Raw genomic sequence first — 20589 nt, forward strand, 5'->3', positions numbered from 1 at the left:
TCCTAAAATTTATATGGAACCAGAAAAGACCCCAAATAGTCAAAGCAATCTTGAAAAAGAAAACCAAAGCAAGAGCCATCACAATCCTGGACTTCAAGCTGTACTACACACCTGTAATCATCAAGACAGTGTGGTACTGGCACCAGAACAGACACTCAGATCAATGGAACAGAATTGAGAACCCAGAAATGGACCCACAAACGTATGGCCAACTAATCTTTGACAAAGCAGGAAAGAATATTCAGTGGAATAAAGACAGTCTCTTCAACAAGTGGTGCTGGGAAACCTGACAGCGACATGCAGAAAAATGAACCTGGACCACTTTCTTACACCATATGCAAAAATAAACCCAAAATGGATGAAAGACCTAAATGTAAGACAGGAAGCCATCAAAATCCTCGAGGAGAAAGCAGGCAAAAACCTCTGTAATCTTGGCTGCAGCAACTCTTACTCACCCCGTCTCCAGAGGCAAGGGAAACAAAAGCAAAAATGAACTACTGGGACCTCATCAAAATAAAAAGCTTCTGCACAGGGAAGGAAACAATCAGCAAAACTAAAAGGCAACCGATGGAATGGGGAATATATTTGCAAACGACATATCAGATAAAGGGTTAGTATCCAAAATCTATAAAGAATATATCAAACTCAACACCCAAAAAACAAAGAATCCAGTGAAGAAATGGGCAAAAGATATGAATAGACACTTCTCCAAAGAAGACATCCAGATGGACAACCGACACATGAAAAAATGCTCAACATCACTCATCACCAGGGAAATACAAATCAAAACCACAATGAGATACCACCTCACACCTGTCAAAATGGCTAACATTAACAACTCAGGCAACAACAGATGTTGGCAAGGATGTGGAGAAAGAGGATCTCTTTTGCACTGCTGATGGGAATGCAAACTGGTGCAGCCACTCTGGAAAATAGTATGGAGGTTCCTCAAAAAACTGAAAATAGAACTACCCTAGGACTCAGCAATTGCACTACTAGGTACTTATCCAAGGGATACAGGTATGCTGTTTCGAAGGAGCACATGCACCCCAATGTTTATAGTAGCATTATCAACAATAGCCAAAGTATGGAAAGAGCCCAAATGTCCATCGATGGATGAATGGATAAAGAAGATGTGGTATATATATATATATATATATATATATATATATATATATATACACACACACACACACACACAATGGAGTATTACTCGGCAATCAAAAAGAATGAAACCTTGCCACTTGCAACTATGTGGATGGGACTAGAGGGTATTAGGCTAAGTGAAATTAGCCAGAGAAAGACAAATATCATATGGCTTCACTCATATGAGGACTTTAAGGCATAGAACAGATGAACACAAGGGAAGGGAAGCAAAAATAATATAAAACAGGGAGGGGGACAAAACATAAGAGACTCTTAAATATGGAGAACAAACAGAGGGTTACTGGAGGGGTTGTGGGAGGGGGATGGGCTAAATAGGTAAGGGGCACTAAGGAATCTACCCCTGAAATCATTGTTGCACTGTAAGCTAACTAACTTGGATGTAAATTAAATTAAAAAAACAACAACACAAGAATCAAAAGTTGTGATCAAGACTCTGAGCACAGGAATTATGGGAAAGGAACTAATTAGTAGCTTCTATAAGATAAGGGAGAGAGGAAAATGGGAGAAAGGAAATAGGAGGTTTTCTACCCTGCCTGTTAATCTTCAAAATAAAATATTGATTTTAAAAGGCAATGAATGCTATAAAAAGTCTTGTTTTTCTTAATCATTTTCACCCATGAGATTAAATAGAGATGGTGGTTTGTATCATTTAGGAATTGCATCTGACTAATAATAATAAGAATCCGGAGTGAAGAAGAGGACACAGAGGCTTAGACAAATGAGGAATTTATTTTTCTTTCATATAGCATTAGGCAGCCCAATCTGATATTGTAGCTCTGTGGTCATAAATAACCAAGGCTCCTTCCATTTTTCTCTTCTGCCATCCAGAGCATGTATTATCTCATTGACGAGATGGCTGGTGGGCTTTCAGTCATCACAACCTCTTATTAAGGGCAGAGACCCACACATGTAAAGGCCTTCTTGCAGGAAGGAGCTCAAAGAAATCAATTTTGGCTGAAGTTTGAAGAAATCTGAAGAGATAAACATACAGCCTTTATAGCCAGGTGAAGGGTTCTAGATTTTCTTTAAAAGCAATAAGAAAACAGCCAGTACTTACCATTAAGAGAAGTTTTATCAGTTTATGAGACCCCCCCACCTCCACAACTAGTGTGCCAGAACCCACCTAACACTGAGACTGGACCAGGGTAACAGAGAAGTCCCTCTTCCCACTACCTGGCAAGCTAGCCTTAGCAACAAAAAACAGCAGTCTCCTGGGAGGGCAGGAACCAGAAGGTGGAAAGAGACAAGCTTTGACATGCCAGAATCACAGGGAAGGCCTTAAGCTAAAGATGAACCAGGAACATTGAGAGAAGCCTTTTGGAAAACTAGCTTCCACCATAAGCAAAAGATAATGCTAGAGAAATTTGAAGATAATGGTGTACTGAAACCACAAAACCATAGCAACACAAAGTTCAAATCCAGCTCAGCTCCTGACTACCTAGGCTCAACCTCCTACACTGATGTTGTATGCTTATTTCCAGGCCTAAATATGATTTACCTCAGTCTCTACTGCCTTACATGTGATGTCTGGTATTCAATCCAGAACTATGACATCCACCAAAATTCAAGGAACAACATTGTAAAAGGTGTATAAAGATGAACCTATCAACAGAACAAAATTCATACAGGGCCCAAATGGTGAAACTCAGAAAAATTTAAATACTATGATTAATATATTAAAGACCCTAACAGAATAGGTAGACAATATACATGAAAACTTGGATAATTTTAGCTGAGAAGATGGAAACTATAAGAGTTGAATGGAAATTCTAAAAATAAAACAAATGAACTTTGACAGTTTCAACAAAAGACAACATAGCTGAGGAAAAGAGCGAATTTGAGGATATATTAATAAGAATTACCCAAAATGAAAGACTGAAAAATATTGGAGAAAACAAAAAACAGAGCACTTGAGAATTTTGAAACAATATCCAACAATCTAACATATGTATTGTGGATTTATGTAATTTAAAATGTATGGTAACAGCACAAGATATGGGATGGAGGAATTGAAATTATACTGTTCTAAGGTTTACACACAACAACTGAGGCAGAGTTACAGTATTTGAATAATATGTAAATAGTAAAGCTTAGGACAATCACAAACATTTAAGAGGTATAAATAACAAGTCAATAGTGAAAATAAAACGAAATCACAAATAATAAAAAAAAGAAGACCGAAAAAGAAGAGAAAATAAAAAACATATGCAACAAATATTTTAAAATTAGCATAAGTGTATATTTTAATCCATACATATCAATACTGATATGTAAATTGCATAAACCTAGCAATTAAAAGATGGAGACTTTCTTAAATTTTTCTTAAACATATGAGTGAAATCATATGCTATTTGTCTTTCTCTGATTGACTTCACTCAAACATACCCTCTAGGTTCATCCATATTGTGGCAAATGGCAAGATTTCATTCTTTTTTTTTTTTTAATTTTTTTTTAACGTTTATTTTTGAGACAGAGAGAGACAGAGAATGAACAGGGGAGGGGCAGAGAGAGAGGGAGACACAGAATCCGAAACAGGCTCCAGGCTCTGAGCGGTCAGCACAGAGCCCGACGCGGGGCTTGAACTCACGGACTGTGAGATCATGACCTGAGCCGAAGTCGGACGCTTAACCGACCAAGCCACCCAGGTGCCCCTGATTTCATTCTTTTTTATGGCCGAGTAATAACTCCATTGTACATATTTACCACCTCTTCTTTATTCATTCATCTATGGATGGGCACTTGTGTTGCTTCTATATCTTGGCTATTGTAAATAATGTGTAATAAGCATAGGGGTGCATATTTCTTTTCAAACTAGTGTTTTTGGGTTTTTTTGGGGGGAGGTAAATACCCAGTAGTAGAATTAGTGGATCATATGCTAATTCTGTCTTTAATAATTTTGAGGAAACTCCATACTGTTTCCCACAGTGGCTGTACCAATTTGCATTTGTACCAATAGTGTACAAAGGTTCCTTTTCCTTCACATCCTCAACAAAACTTGTTATTTCTTGTGTTTTTGATTTTAGACATTCTGACAGGTATAAAATGATATCTCATTGTGGTTTTGATTTTTATTTCCCTGATGATTAGTGATAAAACAAAACAAATGAACAAAGAAAAAAAAAGAAAAAAAATCAGACTCTTAAATACAGAGAACAAACTGGTGGTTGCCAGAGGGGAACCGGCCAGAGAGGGGTGGGGGGTTGGGTGAACTAGATAAAGGGGATTAAGAGTACTCTTATCTTGATGAGTATTGAGAAATGTATAGAATTTTTGGCTCACTATATTCTACAGCTGAAACTAGTATAACATTACATGTTAATTATACTTAAATTTTAAAAAAGATGGAGATTATTCGATTGAATAAGAAAATAATGCTCAATGATATGCTATCTGTAGGAAAGTCATTTTAAATATAAATATGCAGATACATTAGATAGAAAATTAGAAAAGTAAAAACATAGAGAAATACATGCCATGTAAACATTAGTTGTAAGAGGGGCGCCTGGGTGGCACAGTCGGTTAGGCGTCCGACTTCAGCCAGGTCACGATCTCGCGGTCCATGGGTTCAAGCCCCGCATCGGGCTCTGGGCTGATGGCTCAGAGCCTGGAGCCTGTTTCCGATTCTGTGTCTCCCTCTCTCTCTGCCCCTCCCCCGTTCATGCTCTGTCTCTCTCTCTGTCCCAAAAATAAATAAACGTTGAAAAAAAAATTTATTAAACATTAGTTATAAGAAAGCTAGGGTGGCTACATTAATGGCAACAAGACTTCAGAAAAAGAGTATTACTGGGGTGCCTAGGTGGCTCAGTCAGGCAAGTGTCTGACTCATGATTTTGGCTCAGGTCACAATCTCAAAGTTCATGAGTTCGAGCCCTGCATCAGGTCCTGTGCTGGCAGCATGGAGCCTGCTTGGGATATTCTCTCTCTCTCTCTCTCTCTCTCTCTCTCTCTCAAAATAAATAAATGTTAAAAAATTTTTAAAAAGAACAAAGAATAATTACCAGGGGAAAATAAGGGTGTTTGAAATGTTAATGTCAAAATGTTAATGTATATACCTTAATCCTAAAGGTATACACGCTTAACAATAATACTTTAAAAGACATGCAGCAAAAGGATAAGCAAATCCACAATTATACTTGATGACCTCAACACTTCTCACAGTAATTGATAAAATAGAAATACTGTAAGGACATGGAATTTCCTTGGCATTGGATGAAAGCCATTCTCAACCAACTTGACCTTTGTGACGTTTATAGAATACCTCATCCAAAGTACCTGAATACATATTCTTTTCAAGGACACATGAAACAGTCACCAAAATGGACCATATTGTGCTGAATAAAATAAATCTCTACAACTCAAAAGATTTGAAGTCATACAGGTACATTTTTTTACCATAATGGAATCAACTAGAAATCAATAACAAAAAGATGCCTGGAAATGGTTAACAAAGCATGTTTAAATAATTCATAAGTCAAAGAAAAAGTCTTTGATATTTTGAACTGAATGAATGAGAAATCACCATATATCAAAATCTGTGGGAAGCAGCTAAAGCAAGGCTTAGAGAGAAATTTATATTATATATTTATATTTGAAAAGAAGAATGGTGTTAAAGATTTAAACTTCCACCTTATGAAACTATAAAGAGAAAAGCAAATTAAACCCAAAGCAAGATGGGAAGAAAATAATGATGGTAAGAGCAACAAACAATGAAAATGGAAAAAAATATATACATATATTTATGTATATATATATATATATATATAGAGAGAGAGAGAGAGAGAGAGAGAAATTAATAAAGCCAAAAGTTTGCTCTTTGAAAATATAAGTAAATTTGATAAAACTTTAAATGATGAAGAGCAATATTTCTTCAAAGTTATTTCTGGGTAGAGCTTTTTCCGATGTGTATAACAGTACCATAATTTCAATCATTTGTTAATTTAACAAATATTTACTTATCACCTATTATGTGCCAGGCACTAATCATTGTTCAAAACAAAACAAAAATTCCTGCTGATAGCCCAACCAACAAAATTTTAATTAGAGGCTACTTTATGAGAAGCTATACATAAGCCATGCTTTTTGTAGAATTCTTGTGGAAGTTGCTAGACAAACAAAATTGAATGTTTTCAAAATGTTTTGCACTGTACACATGTGGCCAATTCGACTTTTGTGGTAACTGGGTTTATATGATCTCCCAAAAAATATAAACCTTGACAATTACCATCCCCTCAACACACACACACACACACACACACACACACACACACACATGCCCTTTTCTATTGTAGAAAACAATTTGATTCTAAGGTGAGGTCTACAAGCCCAATAGGATTATCTATTCCTTGCATTTAAGTTTGGGAAGTTTCTACTGACATATCTTCAGGCTCACTGATCCTCTCCACAGTGTTGTCCAGTCTACAATAAGCTTGTCAAAGGCATTCCTCATTTGTTACAGTGTTTCTTATTTCTAAAATTTTCTTTGGATTCTTTGAGTTTCCATTTATCTGATTACATCACCCATCTATTCTTGTATGTTGTCAATATTTTCCATCAGATCCGTTAGCATATTAATCATAGTTATATTACTGTTTAATAATCTCCCAATCTGTTCTGTTTCTCCCAATCTGGTTGAGTCTAGTTCTGATGCTTACTTTGCTTTTCAAACTGACTGTTTCCTTGCCTTTAGCCTTGTTTTTTGTTGAAACTGGCTGTGCTATATTGGGTAACAGGAATTGAGGTAAGTAGCGCTTAATGTGAGTTTTTTATTACATGGCTAGGAGTTGGGCTGTGCTTCATGTTTGCTGTAGCTGTTTGTTCTAGAGGTTTCAAATACTTCTAGTATTTTTGTTTCTGTCTCCTGTTGTCTTTGGATTTCCCTAAGAATTCCTTGTTAGTATGTGATTTTGCAGTGCTTTAATCTGTACTCAATGTTAAGTGTGGGAAGAATTCCATAATTTTATATTTAAGCCTCTTTAAACCTCTTTGGGCTGTGACCTTCACAAGTGTTTCTTAGCTTCCTCCTCTCTACTTAGGAGAGACTGGCAGGCTGGAGGAAGCTATAGTCAGAGAACTGTCCTTGCCTTGGGTGGGATATAGCTTTGGTACAATCTTTTCTTCTGGGAAGTAGGCCTTTATTAAGGAGAAGGCTCTAGATATATTTGATAATAATTATTAATCTTATCTGCTTCCTAGAGCCACAAGATATCTTTCTTGGTTTTTAATGGTGAGAACTTGCTGGAGTTTGTCAAAGCAAAACCCATGCAAGTGTTGGGCCTCCCAAGACTGCAAACCCCGGGTAGTTTAACTCACGCCAGTCTGTGCTCAGTTTCCAACAATTAATCAAAATTACTATTCAAGTATTCCTTGTTTATGGCTTCAGAGGCTCCTGCTCTAGATAAGTAGGTCTTGGCTGTTACCCCCTGGACTCACCTCTCCAGATTTCAGGGTTGTAGGTTGCCCTGTGACCTCAGTTCTTTGATGAGTCCAAGAAAAATCATTAGTTTTTAGTTTGTTGAAATTTTTCTGATAGTAAGGACAAGTGATAACTTCCAAGCTTTTACATTTTGGAGCTGGAACTGGAAGTCCTTTTGGTTATTAATATTTAAGCACAACATTGCTGCACATGATGGGCTTCAAATTAGCTAGCACAAACTAAGTCAAGTTCCCACACTACGTTTAATTTTTTTTTTTTAGTATTATTTTTGAGAGAGATAGAGAGGGAGAGAGTGAGAGGGAGAGCGCAAGTAGGGGAGGGGCAGAGTGAGAGGGAGACACGGAATCTGAAGCAGGCTCCAGGCTCTGAGCTATCAGCTCAAACTCACAAACCCCAAGATCATGACCTGAGCTTAAGCCAGATGCCTAACCCACTGAGTCACCCAGGCGCCTCAATTTTTTTAGGGACTTCTCTGTCATCTCTATAATCTTTGACTAATTTTTCTGACCCATTCCTGTTCTTAAATTCTTCCATTTAAAATGGACTGTAGTGTGTAACTGCCAGTAAAATAAACCTGATCACATCCTGCCATCATCTGTATGCTGGCTCATCGATACCTGGACCAGGTATTCCACAGCGGAGAAAGCTCTGTGTGGCCCCTGCATTTTATTACCACAGTTTACCAACAGTGTCTGTGGGGTGTGAGGTGAAGGGCGCTGGAAGGACATGCCACCCACAGTGGCTCACAGTTACCCAGCTAGGGAGACGGTGGCCGTGCCTCCCACTGCTAAAGGTGAAGGCAGTCATCAACTCATGCAGAACGGGCTTTGAGGGCACAGGATGTTCTATGCGTGGAAAGTGACTTTGGCCCCATGGAATAGGAGTTTGCGTATTTCTGTGTAAAGTTTCCACAGCCTCCCCTTGGCTCCCAAACCTACCCAAATCACAGAATTTAGCCGCTTGAGGGAAATCGTGAGCGCCCTAAAAGACTACAAAGAGTTCGCGCCTGGATACAGAATCTGAACTTCCCGCCTGTTAATTAGATCTGGAGAAGTACCTCCTCTGCCAGCCTTCCAAGAAGCTCAATGCCCATTGGCTCTTCCTGCGTCCAATGAGAGACTGCGCCCTGCGCCGGTAGGTGGGACCCTCTTTGGCGGCAGTTGCCAGGAAACCGCATCAACATCAGAGAGCTGAGCCTCTGCTTTGGAAGCGGGAGGTGGTGGCCGCTGGAGCAGGAGAGGGGAATTTTCGTCTGCCAAGATGGTAAGCCGGTTGGGGGTCTTGAAACTACTTGTTTATCTATTGGTTTAATTGTAGTTTAGAGCCAGCTTGCACCTAAAAAGGATTTGAAGTGCCTAATCTGAGAATTAAAGTGGGAAACTCGTACAATTTGCTTTCAGAGGCCTCCTGTGCTATTGTTTAAGCAACGAACACGGTGGCTTTCAGCCTTTTCCAAAATTTCTGGCTGATATTAGATCTGCCCGGTAAATATCTTTTTTCTCATATTTTGGAAATTTGGGAAAAGATTAAGAATGTTGAACGAATAACTGGGGGAAGAAAACTCCAGGAGAGAGTGAATGAATTAAGTAGCAGCGGCCCGACCTGTTAAATCTATACTAGGAAAACCTGACCAGTTTCTCAACGGAACTTTATGGCCAAGGGGTAAGGGAGAGGGGGGTGGAATGGGGAAGGAGGAATTCCCTGTATTGCGCTAAAAGCTAGTTCTACAGAGCTTGACTACAGGTCTTTGAATCTTAGTACTGCGGCATATTTAAGCTGAGGAATCCTGGGTAAAGTTGCTTTTACTTTTTATTCTTCATCTATAAAATGGGGAGTAATAAAAGTAGTTTACTGATATATCAATATATTTAGCTACCACGCGTACTTTTTTTTATTTCTCTGAATTTAGGAAGGAGGCCAAAGGTCCTTTATTTTTATTAGTGTACCCTATTTTTGTAATGGGAGCTTACATCAGTATACTTTTAAAGTTTATTTATTTATTTTGAGAGCGAGGGAGCACAAGTGGGGGAGGGGCAGAAAGAAAGGGAGAGAGAATCCCAAGCAGGCTCCACGCTCAGCCGGGCTCAATTCCTTAGCGGGGCTCAATCCCAGGACTGGGAGATAATGACCTGAGCGGAAATCAAGAGTGTGGTGCATAACCCTCTGAGCCACCCAGGCACTCCACAGCAGTATTCTTTTAAAAATTAGATTTTGGAATATCAAAGTATGCATACTTTTCTTTTTTTTCATTATAGGCTTCTAAAAGGAGAGCTATGAACTTCAGTGAAAGACATCAGAAATTAGTAGATGTAAACTACTGCAAGAAATTGCATGTCCAATCACTAAGAAAGATACAGAATCAAGTCAGGGACCAAATGGTGCAGAACGAAAATGATGACCGTGTGGAGCGCAGGAGATTCCTCAGATTATTACAGAATGAACAGTTTGAGTTGGATATGGAAGAGGCCATTCAAAAGGTACATTTTACTATTCATTCTTACATCATTTTTTTCCCTTCATTTTCTCCTTGGAAATGATAAAAACCAACTGCTGATACTGGAATTGAATAGATAACAGGATCAGATAAAGTATGCCTCATTGTATGTCCGTCCAATGTAGTGGTAAAGAACTGCGTTTTTGGAGTTAGACTGTTATGTCTTTAAATCCTAGTATTGCTGTATATAAGCTGTTGAACCATGATTTTACTTGCTGCCTCATCTATAAAACAGGAATTATAATAGTACCCACTTTGTAGGATTGTTTTAATAGTTAATGATTTAATACATGGAAAGCACTTGGAAAAGTACCTGGAACAGAGTAAGACACAGGTTTTCTCGTTTTTTTCATAAACATGAAATCCATAATTACTGAGTTTTGCTCATATAAGTAAAATTCAGTTGCATTCCATAAAATTCAAAAGACAAAAATTTCAGATTACCTTTTTTGAATATCCTGATATTAAACATGTTCATTGTTCAGTGGTAGAAAATGAACACGTATGTATTAGATTTGAATTTACTTGTATTTTTGATTTTTGAAATACTGACTTGAATTCAGGTACAGTACATATATATAACTCCTAAAATATGGAGATAATTTTTTAATGGAAACTTCTAAATATTTTACAGGATGAAGGTGGTAAAAAAGGGAAACCAATAAGAAACAAGTTCTCATAAATGTGAAAAAGGTGTTCTGATATTTCACTATTTTTTGAGTTCCTGCTTTATGTTCAACATTTTGCAGGATATTGTGGGGAATGGCAAAAGCAACTTTTAAAAATGATATCCATCCCTCTGAATTTCTTTTTTTTTTTTTTTAATTTTTTTTTTTTCAGCGTTTATTTATTTTTGGGACAGAGAGAGACAGAGCATGAACGGGGGAGGAGCAGAGAGAGAGGGAGACACAGAATCAGAAACAGGCTCCAGGCTCCCAGCCATCAGCCCAGAGCCTGACGCGGGGCTCGAACTCCCGGACCGCGAGATCGTGACCTGGCTGAAGTCGGACGCCTAACCGTCTGCGCCACCCAGGCGCCCCTGAATTTCAATTTCATAAAGCTTAGACATGATTTTCAACTCTGAGCAATAAGATCCTAGGGATTAGATTTTTTTCCTATTTTTATTCTTATTTTTTTCTTTAATTTTAAAGAAAACCCTAGATATCAGATCATCTCTCTCCTGTATACTTCAGTATGCATCTTATAAAATACAGATATTTTCTAACATAGTAGCAGAACAATGCCATTATCTCACGTAATAGAATTAACAGTAAATTCTAGGTATCATTTAATGCCATCCCATAATCAAGTTTTGGGGATTATGTCAAAGTCTGCTTTTACAGTTGGTTTGTTTTAATCAGGATCCGAACAAGGTTCATATAGTATATTTGGTTGTTATGTCTGTTAGGTACCTCTAATCTAAAACAGTCTCTCCCTCATCCTTTATTTATTTAAAAAGGAATTTTTCTTTAACGTTTATTTATTTTTGAGAGACAGAGAGAGACAGAACATGAGTGGAGGAGAGACAGAGAGAGAGGGAGACACAGAATCCAAAGCAGGCTCCAGATTCTGAGCTGTCAGCACAGAGCCCGATGCGGGGCTCAAACCCATGAACTGTGAGATCATGACCTGAGCCAAAGTTGGATGCTTAACCGACTGAGCCACCCAGGCCTCTCTGGGTCTCTGGCTTTCTACTCTCAGATCTTAGGAATCACTTGAGCTGATTCATTATCCTATTTGTTCTTTTCCTCTGGTGAATACAAGACTCATCTTGTAAATTTCTGGCTTCACACCCAGAATCAGCCATTGTACCAAAGAGCACTGTTATCATCTAATGGAAATAATATTTAGAGACAATTTTTGAGATAAGTTTAGATACATAAGAGTTGCAAAAAATAGTAAAGAGAATTCCTGTATACTGTTTACTGATTTTTCTTTAAGTTAACATCTTAAATAATCATGGAACAATTATCAAAATGAAGAAATTAGCCTTGGTACAATATGTTAACTATAGTATTTATTCAGATCATATGAGTTTTTTCCATTAACATGTTTTCTGTTTCAGGAATACAAACTGCATTTAGTTGTTATGTTTCCTTAATCTCCTCCAATCTGTAACAGTTTTTCACTTTTCCTGTCTTTCATGACCTTGACAATTTTAAAGACTACCGTTCATTTATTATATTAGTTTTCTGTTGCTATGTAACAAATTACCACAAATTTAGTGGCTAAAAACATCTGTTGATTACCTCACGGTTTCTGTAGGTCAGAAATCCAAACGTGGTTTATAGCTGGATTGACTGCTTGGTCTCACAAGGCTGAAATCCAGGTGTTGTCTGGAATATATTCTCATCTGAATCTTGGGGTCCTCTTCTAAGCTCATTTAAGTTGGCAGAGTGCATGTTCTCATAGTTCGAAGACTAATGCTCATATCTCTCAGAGATTGCTGACATTCCCTGCCACTTGATCCTTTCTACAACATAGCAGTCTGTTTCCCTGATATCCACAGAACAGTGGCTTCAACTGCTCTTTGTCATTTTAGGGCTCACCTGATTAGGTCAGGCCTACCCAAGAGAATCTCCCTTCTGATTAGCACAGTGGTTATTCTAGCCTTTGTCCTTTCCTTATTCATAATTGCTTTCTCCAACAAAAAGAAAGTTGGTTCTCATTATCTATAGTATATTTACTTATTCTTTCAACCCTAGTATACAAATAAAATAGTCTCAGAATTGTTAACCTGCACCCCTGTGAACAACACATTTACTTACTACAGTACAGATTTGGATATAAATATTTTTTGTCCTTAGCCTTATAATATCTAGTCAGACACTGTTTCCTAAAATTACTTATGTCTATTTCTACTGCATTTATGTGATTGTCTTTTTAAAAATTTTATTGAGGTATAATTGACATACATTATGATATTAGTTTCAGGTGCACAACATAGCAATTTGACCTTTGTATACATTGTGAAATGATGACCTCAATAAGTCTAGTTACTATCTATTTACCATACAAAATTAATACGCTATTATTGACTATATTCCCCATCCTGTATGTAAATCCCCATTACTTATTTTATAACTGGAAGTTTGTACTTCTTGATCCTCTTTACTCATTTCACACCTCCACTCCTACTCCCCTCTCGTCTGGCAACCACCATTTGGTTGTCTATATCTATGAATTTGGGTTTTGTTTTGTTTATTTGTTTTGTTTTTGAGATTCCACATATAAGTGAAATCAAAGATAATGGTCTTTCTCTGACTTATTTCAGTTAGTGTAATACCCTCAAGGTCCATCCAAATTGTCACAAATGGCAAGATTATCTTTATGGCTGAGCAACATTCTATTGTACTTACATACCACATTTTCTCTACTCTTCCATTGATGGACATAGGTTATTTCCATATCTTGATTATTATAAATAATGCTACATTTATATATCTTTTCAAATTAGTGCTTTTGTTTTCTTTGGTAGATGCCCAGAAGTGAAACTGCTGGATTATATGATTTTTTAAAAATTTTTGAGAGCTTCCATACTGTTTTCCATTGTGGCTGCACCAATTTATATTCTCACCACCACTGCATGAGGATTCCCTTTTCTCCACACACCAACACTTATTTCTTTTTGCTAATAGCCATTCTGACAGGTGTAAGGTAATAATCACATTATAGTTTTGATTTGCATTTCTCTGATGATGGGTGATGTTAAATATCTTTTCCTGTGGTGGTGGGCATCTGTATGTCATTTTTAAAAAGAGTCTATTTAGGTCCTCTGCTTATTCTTTAATCAGACTGTTTATATTTTGTTTCTTTTGGAGTTTTATGACTTTATATATTTTGGATATTAACCCCATATAGGATATATGATTTGCAAATACTTCTGTCATTGCAGAAGGTTGCCTTTTAATTTTGTTGATGGTTTCCTTTGCTGTGCAGAAGCTTTTTAGTTTGTGGTAGTCTCATTTGATTTTGCTTTTTTATTGCAATTACCTCTGGAATCAGCTTTAAAAAAAACATTAAGATTAATGTAAAGGAGCTTACTGCCTATGTTTTCCTTTCAGACTTGTATGGTTTCAGGTCTTAGCATTCAAATTTCTGATCCATTTTGAGTTAATTTTTGTATATGTTGTATGATAGTGGTCCAGTTTCATTTTTTTGCATGTTGCTGTCTAGTTTTCCCAGCAGCACTTGAAGAGTTTCAACACCACTTTTCCCCGTTGTATATTCTTGCCTCCTTTGTTCTAAATTAATTGACATATATGTGTGGGTTTTCCTGAGCTGTCTGTCCTGTTATATTGATCTATGTGTCTGTTTTTATTTTAAAAATTTTTTAATATTTATTTATTTTTGAGAGAGAGACAGAGCATGAATGGGGGAGGGTCAGAGACAGAGGGAGACACAGAATCTGAAGCAGGCTCCAGGCTCTGAGCTGTCAGCACAGAGCTGGATGCGGGGCTCAAACTCATGAACAGTGAGATCATGACCTGACCCGAAGTCAGACGCTCAACCGACGGAGTCAGCCAGGAGTCCCTCTATGTGTCTGTTTTTAATGCCAATACTATACTGATTTGATTACTATAGCTTTGTGATAATAGTTTGAAATTTGGGAGCATTACACTTCTGACTTTGTTCTTTTTCAAGATTGCTTTGGTTATCTTAATTCTTTTGTGCTTTTATATGAATTTTAGAATTATTTGTTCAAATTCTGTGAAAATGCTGTTGATATTTCGGTAGGAATTACATTGACTCTGTAGATTGCTTTGAAAAGTACAGACATTTTATACTACTCCATGAGCACAGAATATCTTTCCATTTATTTGTGTTTTCTTCGTTTTCTTTCATGAGTATCTTATAGTTTTCAGTATATAGTCACCTTGGTTACATTTAGTCCTAGGTATTTTGTACTTTTTGATGCAGTTGTAAATGGGATTGTTTTCTTGATTTTTCTTTCTGATCTTTTGGTATTGATGTGTAGAAATTCAACAGGTTTTTATGTATTTTTTGTGTCTTATCACTACTGAATTGATTTATTTTAATAGTTTTTTGGTGTAGTCTTTAGTGTTGTGTTATTTGCAAATAGTGACAAGTTTGCCTCTTCCTTGCCAATTTGGATGTCTTTTATTTCTTTTTCTTGCCTAATTACTATGGCTAGGACTTCCAGTACTATGTTGTATAAAAGTGGGGATGGAGTGAGCATTCTTGTCTTGTTCTTGATCTTAGAGCTTCTCACCAATGAGTATGAAACTAACTGTGGGTTTGTCATAAGGGTATTAATTATGTTGAGGTACATTCTCTCCATAATCTGCTTTTCCTGAATCAAAATGATCAATGATTTTTATCTTTCATTTTGTTAATGTATATAATAGTGATTGATTTGGGATGTTGAATCATCCTTGCATCCCTGGAATAAGTCACATTAATCATGGTGTATGGTCCTTTTAATATGTTGTTGAATTTGGTTTGCTTAATATTTTGTTGAGGAATGTTGCATTTATGTTTATCAGGAATATTAGCTGGTAATTTTATTTTTGTATGGCATCCTTGTCTGGTTTTGGTATTAGGATAATGATGGCCTCATGACATGGAGTGAGAGTGTTCCCTCCTCTTCAGTTTTTTGAGAGTTTGAGAAGGGTAAATATTAATTCTTTGAATGTTTGATAGAGTTAACCAGTAAAGCCACATAGTCCTGGACTTTTGTTTTTTGGGAGGTTTTATTGATTCAGTCTCCTTACTAGTAATCTCCCTACTAGTATCTTGATTTTATTCTTGATTCAAGAATTCTTCTTGATTCAGTCTTGGAAGATCGTGTGTTAGGAATTTATCCACTTCTTCTAGTTTGTCTAATTTTTGGCGTATAATTGTTCATATTACTCTCTTATGATCCTTTGCATTTCTTTAGTATTAGTTGTAACTCCTTTTTCACTTCTCATTTTTATGTATTTGAGCCCTCTCTCTTTTTTCCTTGGTAAGTCTAGCTGAAAGTTTATCAATTTTATTTATATTTTCTTTTTTAAGTTTATTTTTGAGAGAGAGAATGAGTGGGGGTGGGGGCAGAGGGAGAGGGAAAGAGAGAATCCCAAGCAGGCTCTGCACTGTTAGCATGGAGCCCAATCTGGGCCTCGAACTCACAAACCGTGAGATCATGACCTGAGCTAAAACCAGTAGTTGAATGCTTAACTGACTGAGCCACCCAGGCACCCCATTTTTATTTATATTTTCAAAGAACTAGTTCATAGTTTCATTGATGTTTCCTATTGTCTTTTTTTTTGTCCGTATTTCATTTATTTCCACTCTGATCTTTATTATTTTCCTCCTACTAACCTTAGGCTTCATTTATTCTTGCTATAGTTCCTTTTGGTGTAAAGTTAGACTGTTTAATTGAGGGTTTTGTTGTTTCTTCAGAAAGATCTGTACTGCTGTGTACCTCCCTCTTAGAACTGCTTTTGCTGCATTTTGATGTTATTTTCCTGTTTTCATTTGTTTCCAAATTTTTAAAATTTTATTCTTTAATTAAAAATTTTTCTCAATGTTTTTTTTTTATTTTTGAGAGAGAGACAGACAGAGCATGAGTGGGAGGAAGGATAGAGAGGGAGAGGGAGACACAGAATCCGAAACAGGCCCAGGCTCTGAGCTGTCAGCACAGAGTCTGACAAAGAGCTTGAACTTGGAAATGGTGAGATCATGACCTGAGCCAAAGTCTGATTCTTAATTGACTGAGCTACCCAGGTGCCCCTGTCTGTAGATTTTTTAAAAATTTCTTCTAGGTATTTATTTCTTCGATGCCCTTGTGGTTGCTTTGTAGCATGCTGGTTAATTCTCACAGTTTTGTTGTTTTCTTCTTGATAATTGGTAATTCCATACCATTATGGTTGGAAAAGGTGCTTGATATAATATCAATTTTGAATTTATTTACATTTTCTTTTTATGTGGCCTAACATTGATCTGGTCTGGAGAATGTTCTATATGCACTTGAGAAGCATGTGTATTCTGCTATTTTTGTACTGAATGTTCTGTATATATCTATTAAGTCCACCTGGTTTAACGTGTTGTTTAAGACTGATGTTTCCTTATTGATTTTCTTATTTCTGTCAGATGATATAAATAGGGTGCTAAAATCCCCTACCATTATTGTATTATTGTTGATTTCCCCTTTTTGGTGTGTTAATATTTGCTTTATATATTTTGGTGCTTCTATATTACATACATATATATTTGTAAATTTTATATTTTCTTGCTTGATTGACCTCTTTATCATGTAATGCCCTTCCTTGTCTTTTATTACAGTGTTGGTTTTAAAGCTTATTTTGTCTGATATGAGTATAGCTATACCAGCTTTCTTTTCATTTGCATGGAATATGGTTTCCATTCCTCACTTGCAGCTTGTGTGTATCCCTACTTCTGAAGTAACTCTATATAGTTACTTCTGAAGTAACTATATAGATGAGTCTTGTTTGTTCTTTGTTTGTTTGTTTATAATCCATTTGGCCAGCTGTCTTTTGAGTAGAACATTTAGTCCATTTATATTTAAAATATTACTGTTAGATCTGTACTTATTGCCATTTGGTTAATTGTTTTCTGGCTGTTTCTGTAGTTCCTCTCTGTTCCATTTTCTTTCTGTCTTTCCTTGTGGTTCATTGTCTTTCTTTAGTGTTGTGTTTACTTTTTTACTATTTACTGTACTTACTTATTTACTGTAAGGTTTTGCTTTGTGGTTACTGTGAGGTAATTTATGTATACAACATATATAACATCCTATCAACCTTTTAGGTTGATATCAACTTGAACTTATTCCAAAATAGTACACTTTTACCATCTCCCCCATTTTATGTTTTTGATGTCACATTTTATCTCCTATTTTATGTATCACTTAATTAATTATTGTAGTTTTATTTTACTATTTTTGTCTTTTAACCTTCATACTAACTTTATGAGTTAACTTATATACTACCTTCACTACATATTAAATTTTACAGAGAGATTTTTACTTTCAAATGTTTTTTGGTTGTTAATTAGTGCCATTTCTTTTCAACTTAAAAGATCCCTTTAACATTTCTTGAAAAACCAGTTTAGTGGTGATGAATTCCTTTAGCTTTTGCTTATCTGAAAAACTATCCTTCAATTCTGAGTGATAAACTTACTGGGTAGAGTATTCTTGGTTGGAAGTTTTTTCCTTTTAGCACTTTGAATATGTCATGCCACTCCCTTCTGGCCTGCACAGCTTGGGCTGAGCAATCTGCTGATAGCCTTGTGGAGTTTTCTTTACAACAAGTTGCTTGTACTGCTTTTAGATTTTTCTTTTTTTTTTAATTTCTAAAAATTTTTTTTAAATTTATTTTTGAGAGAGAGAGACAGACAGACAGAGTGCAAGCAGGGGAGGGACAGAGAGAGAGGGAGACACAGAATCCAAAGCAGGCTTCAGGCTCTGAGCTGTCAGCACAAAGCCCGATGCAGGGCTCAAACTCATGAACTGCAAGATCCATGACCTGAGCCAAAGTTGGACACTTAACCAACTGAGCCACTAGGGTACCCTAAGATTTTCTCTTTAATTTTTGACATATTAATAATAATGTGTGTTGGCATGGATCTCTTTGGGTTTATTTTACTTGGAACTCTCTGGGTTTCTGGATCGGGGTGTCTGTTTCCTTCCTTAGGTGAGGGAAGTTTTCAGCCATTATTTCTTCAAATAAGTTTTCTGCCTCTTTCCTTTCTCATCTCCTTTGGTACCCCTATAATGCAGATATTATTTCACTTGATTTTACCCATAGATCTCTTAATTTATCATCTTTTTTTTTTTTAAGAATTCCTTTTTCTTTTTGCTGCTCTGTCTGGGTGATTTCCAGTGCTTTGTTTTCCAGTTCTCTGATCCATTCTTCTGCTCTATCCAATCTGCTGTATAACCCTCTTCGTGTATTTTTCAGTTCAGTTATTATATTCTTCAGCTCTGATTTCGGTTTCATACTTTCTTATATCTTATATCTCTTTGTTGAAGTTCTCACTGTGTTCATTCAGTCTTCTCCTAAGCTTGGTGAGCATCTTTATGCCTATTACTTTGAATTCTTTATCTGGTAAATTACTTATCTCTGGATCAGTAAGGTCTTTTTCTGATGTTTTGTCTTATTCTCTCATTTGGAACATACTTCTCTGTATCCTCATTTTGTTTGGCTGTGTTTGTTTCCCTCTGTTGGGCAAAACAAGTACTTCTTTCAGTCTTGAAGAAGTGGCTTTGTGTAGGTGATGAAACTTCTCATTCACCATTGATTAGTTCTTGGTTGTCTCTTGAACCTTTGTGATCGTCTGAACAGCCTGATTTTTATTCTTGATATGTCTGTGTTGTTGACGGTATGCCAAGACCTGTCAGTGTTCCAAGGAGAGGAATCTTACTCAGCACCTAGTTTCAGGCTGAATGGAAGCCAGACCCTCAGGCAGCAGCTTTTAATATATGCAAATATATGCAGTCCTGTGGGGCTACAATTGTAAACTCTGTTGGCCTCCAGATCTAGAGATGGAGGTGTTCCCTGGGCAACAGTTGTAAAAACAGGGCTGCAGATGAGTATATAAGCTCCTTTCTGGGAGGTCTTGTTGAGCTGCAGTGAGGCCAACAGGATGGGCAAGAATAATGTCTCCCTACTTATGTTCCCTGGGAGTGCCTTTGTAGCTACTGTTTGTGTGGGAAACCTGAAGACTCTTTCTTAGGCTGGAGCTCCAGGATAAATAGGCCTTTTTCAAGGAAGACTGGGTGTGCAGTGCCCTGGGGGGTTGGCCTGCCAAGAACTGTCTTCTGATGGTAAGAGTCCCTTGGAGCTCAGGACCTTCAGCCCTCTTGGCCACCAAGGCCAAGTGAACAAAGGGCATTCTCTCTGTGGTTTGCACACACCTGCTCTGAAAGGTGCGCTCACCAGGTTCAGAAAGGCAGGGGGGAAATGTCTTGACTGCATGTGCCTGAAGGCTTCTGTGATACTGTGGGAGAGTGCCCTGTCTCTGTGCCTGTATGGTCCCAGGTTGGTGGCAGGAGAATGTCATGACTGCTCCCACTTGCCAGTCCAAGCGCGGTATGGGGGATTGCTATGACCGCTCCCACTGCCCAGCTGCAGGAAAGCAGCAGGACGTCACTGAGGCCACCTGTCCCACCAGCCCCAGTGAGGCAGTGAGAGGGTGCAGCATCCAGTGTGCTACCCTGGCAGGTTAGGTAGAGAGCACACAAAAGGAGTTAGCCTTGCCTCTGTCTCTGGCAGAGTCCCAACTGTCCCTTACTTCTGCAGCAGATTCCCCCAGATCAGCAAATGAATTCCCTTCAAATTGGTGCTTTTGTGCTTGATCCTGGGATGAGTGAGACTGCAGGTGAGCCTTTAAAATGAGAATCTCAGTTTCCTATAGTACTTTGGGTCCCTTGGATGTCAGCCCTGTTGGTTTTCTAAGCCAGACATTTTTGGTGCAGCTCTGAAGTGTTGGAGTGCCTAATGTGGGGCACCAACCGCTCACTCATCTGGCAGAG

The 20589-nt window shown here is 37.4% G+C and overlaps 1 protein-coding gene across 1 annotated transcript in view; it reads left to right on the forward strand.

Annotated features, from left to right (window-relative positions):
• Positions 1-8794: 8794 nt before the first annotated feature.
• Positions 8795-20589, forward strand: part of MNS1 (meiosis specific nuclear structural 1) — a 50106-nt gene continuing 38311 nt past the window's right edge. The window contains exons 1-2 of the mRNA XM_030318113.2: positions 8795-8863; positions 9856-10077. Coding sequence (XP_030173973.1) covers positions 8861-8863; positions 9856-10077 — 225 coding nt within the window. The 5' untranslated portion in view covers positions 8795-8860. The remainder of the gene's footprint in view (positions 8864-9855; positions 10078-20589) is intronic.

Source organism: Lynx canadensis, chromosome B3 (assembly GCF_007474595.2).
Source record: "Lynx canadensis isolate LIC74 chromosome B3, mLynCan4.pri.v2, whole genome shotgun sequence".
In the NCBI taxonomy this organism is placed as follows: Eukaryota; Metazoa; Chordata; class Mammalia; order Carnivora; family Felidae; genus Lynx; species Lynx canadensis.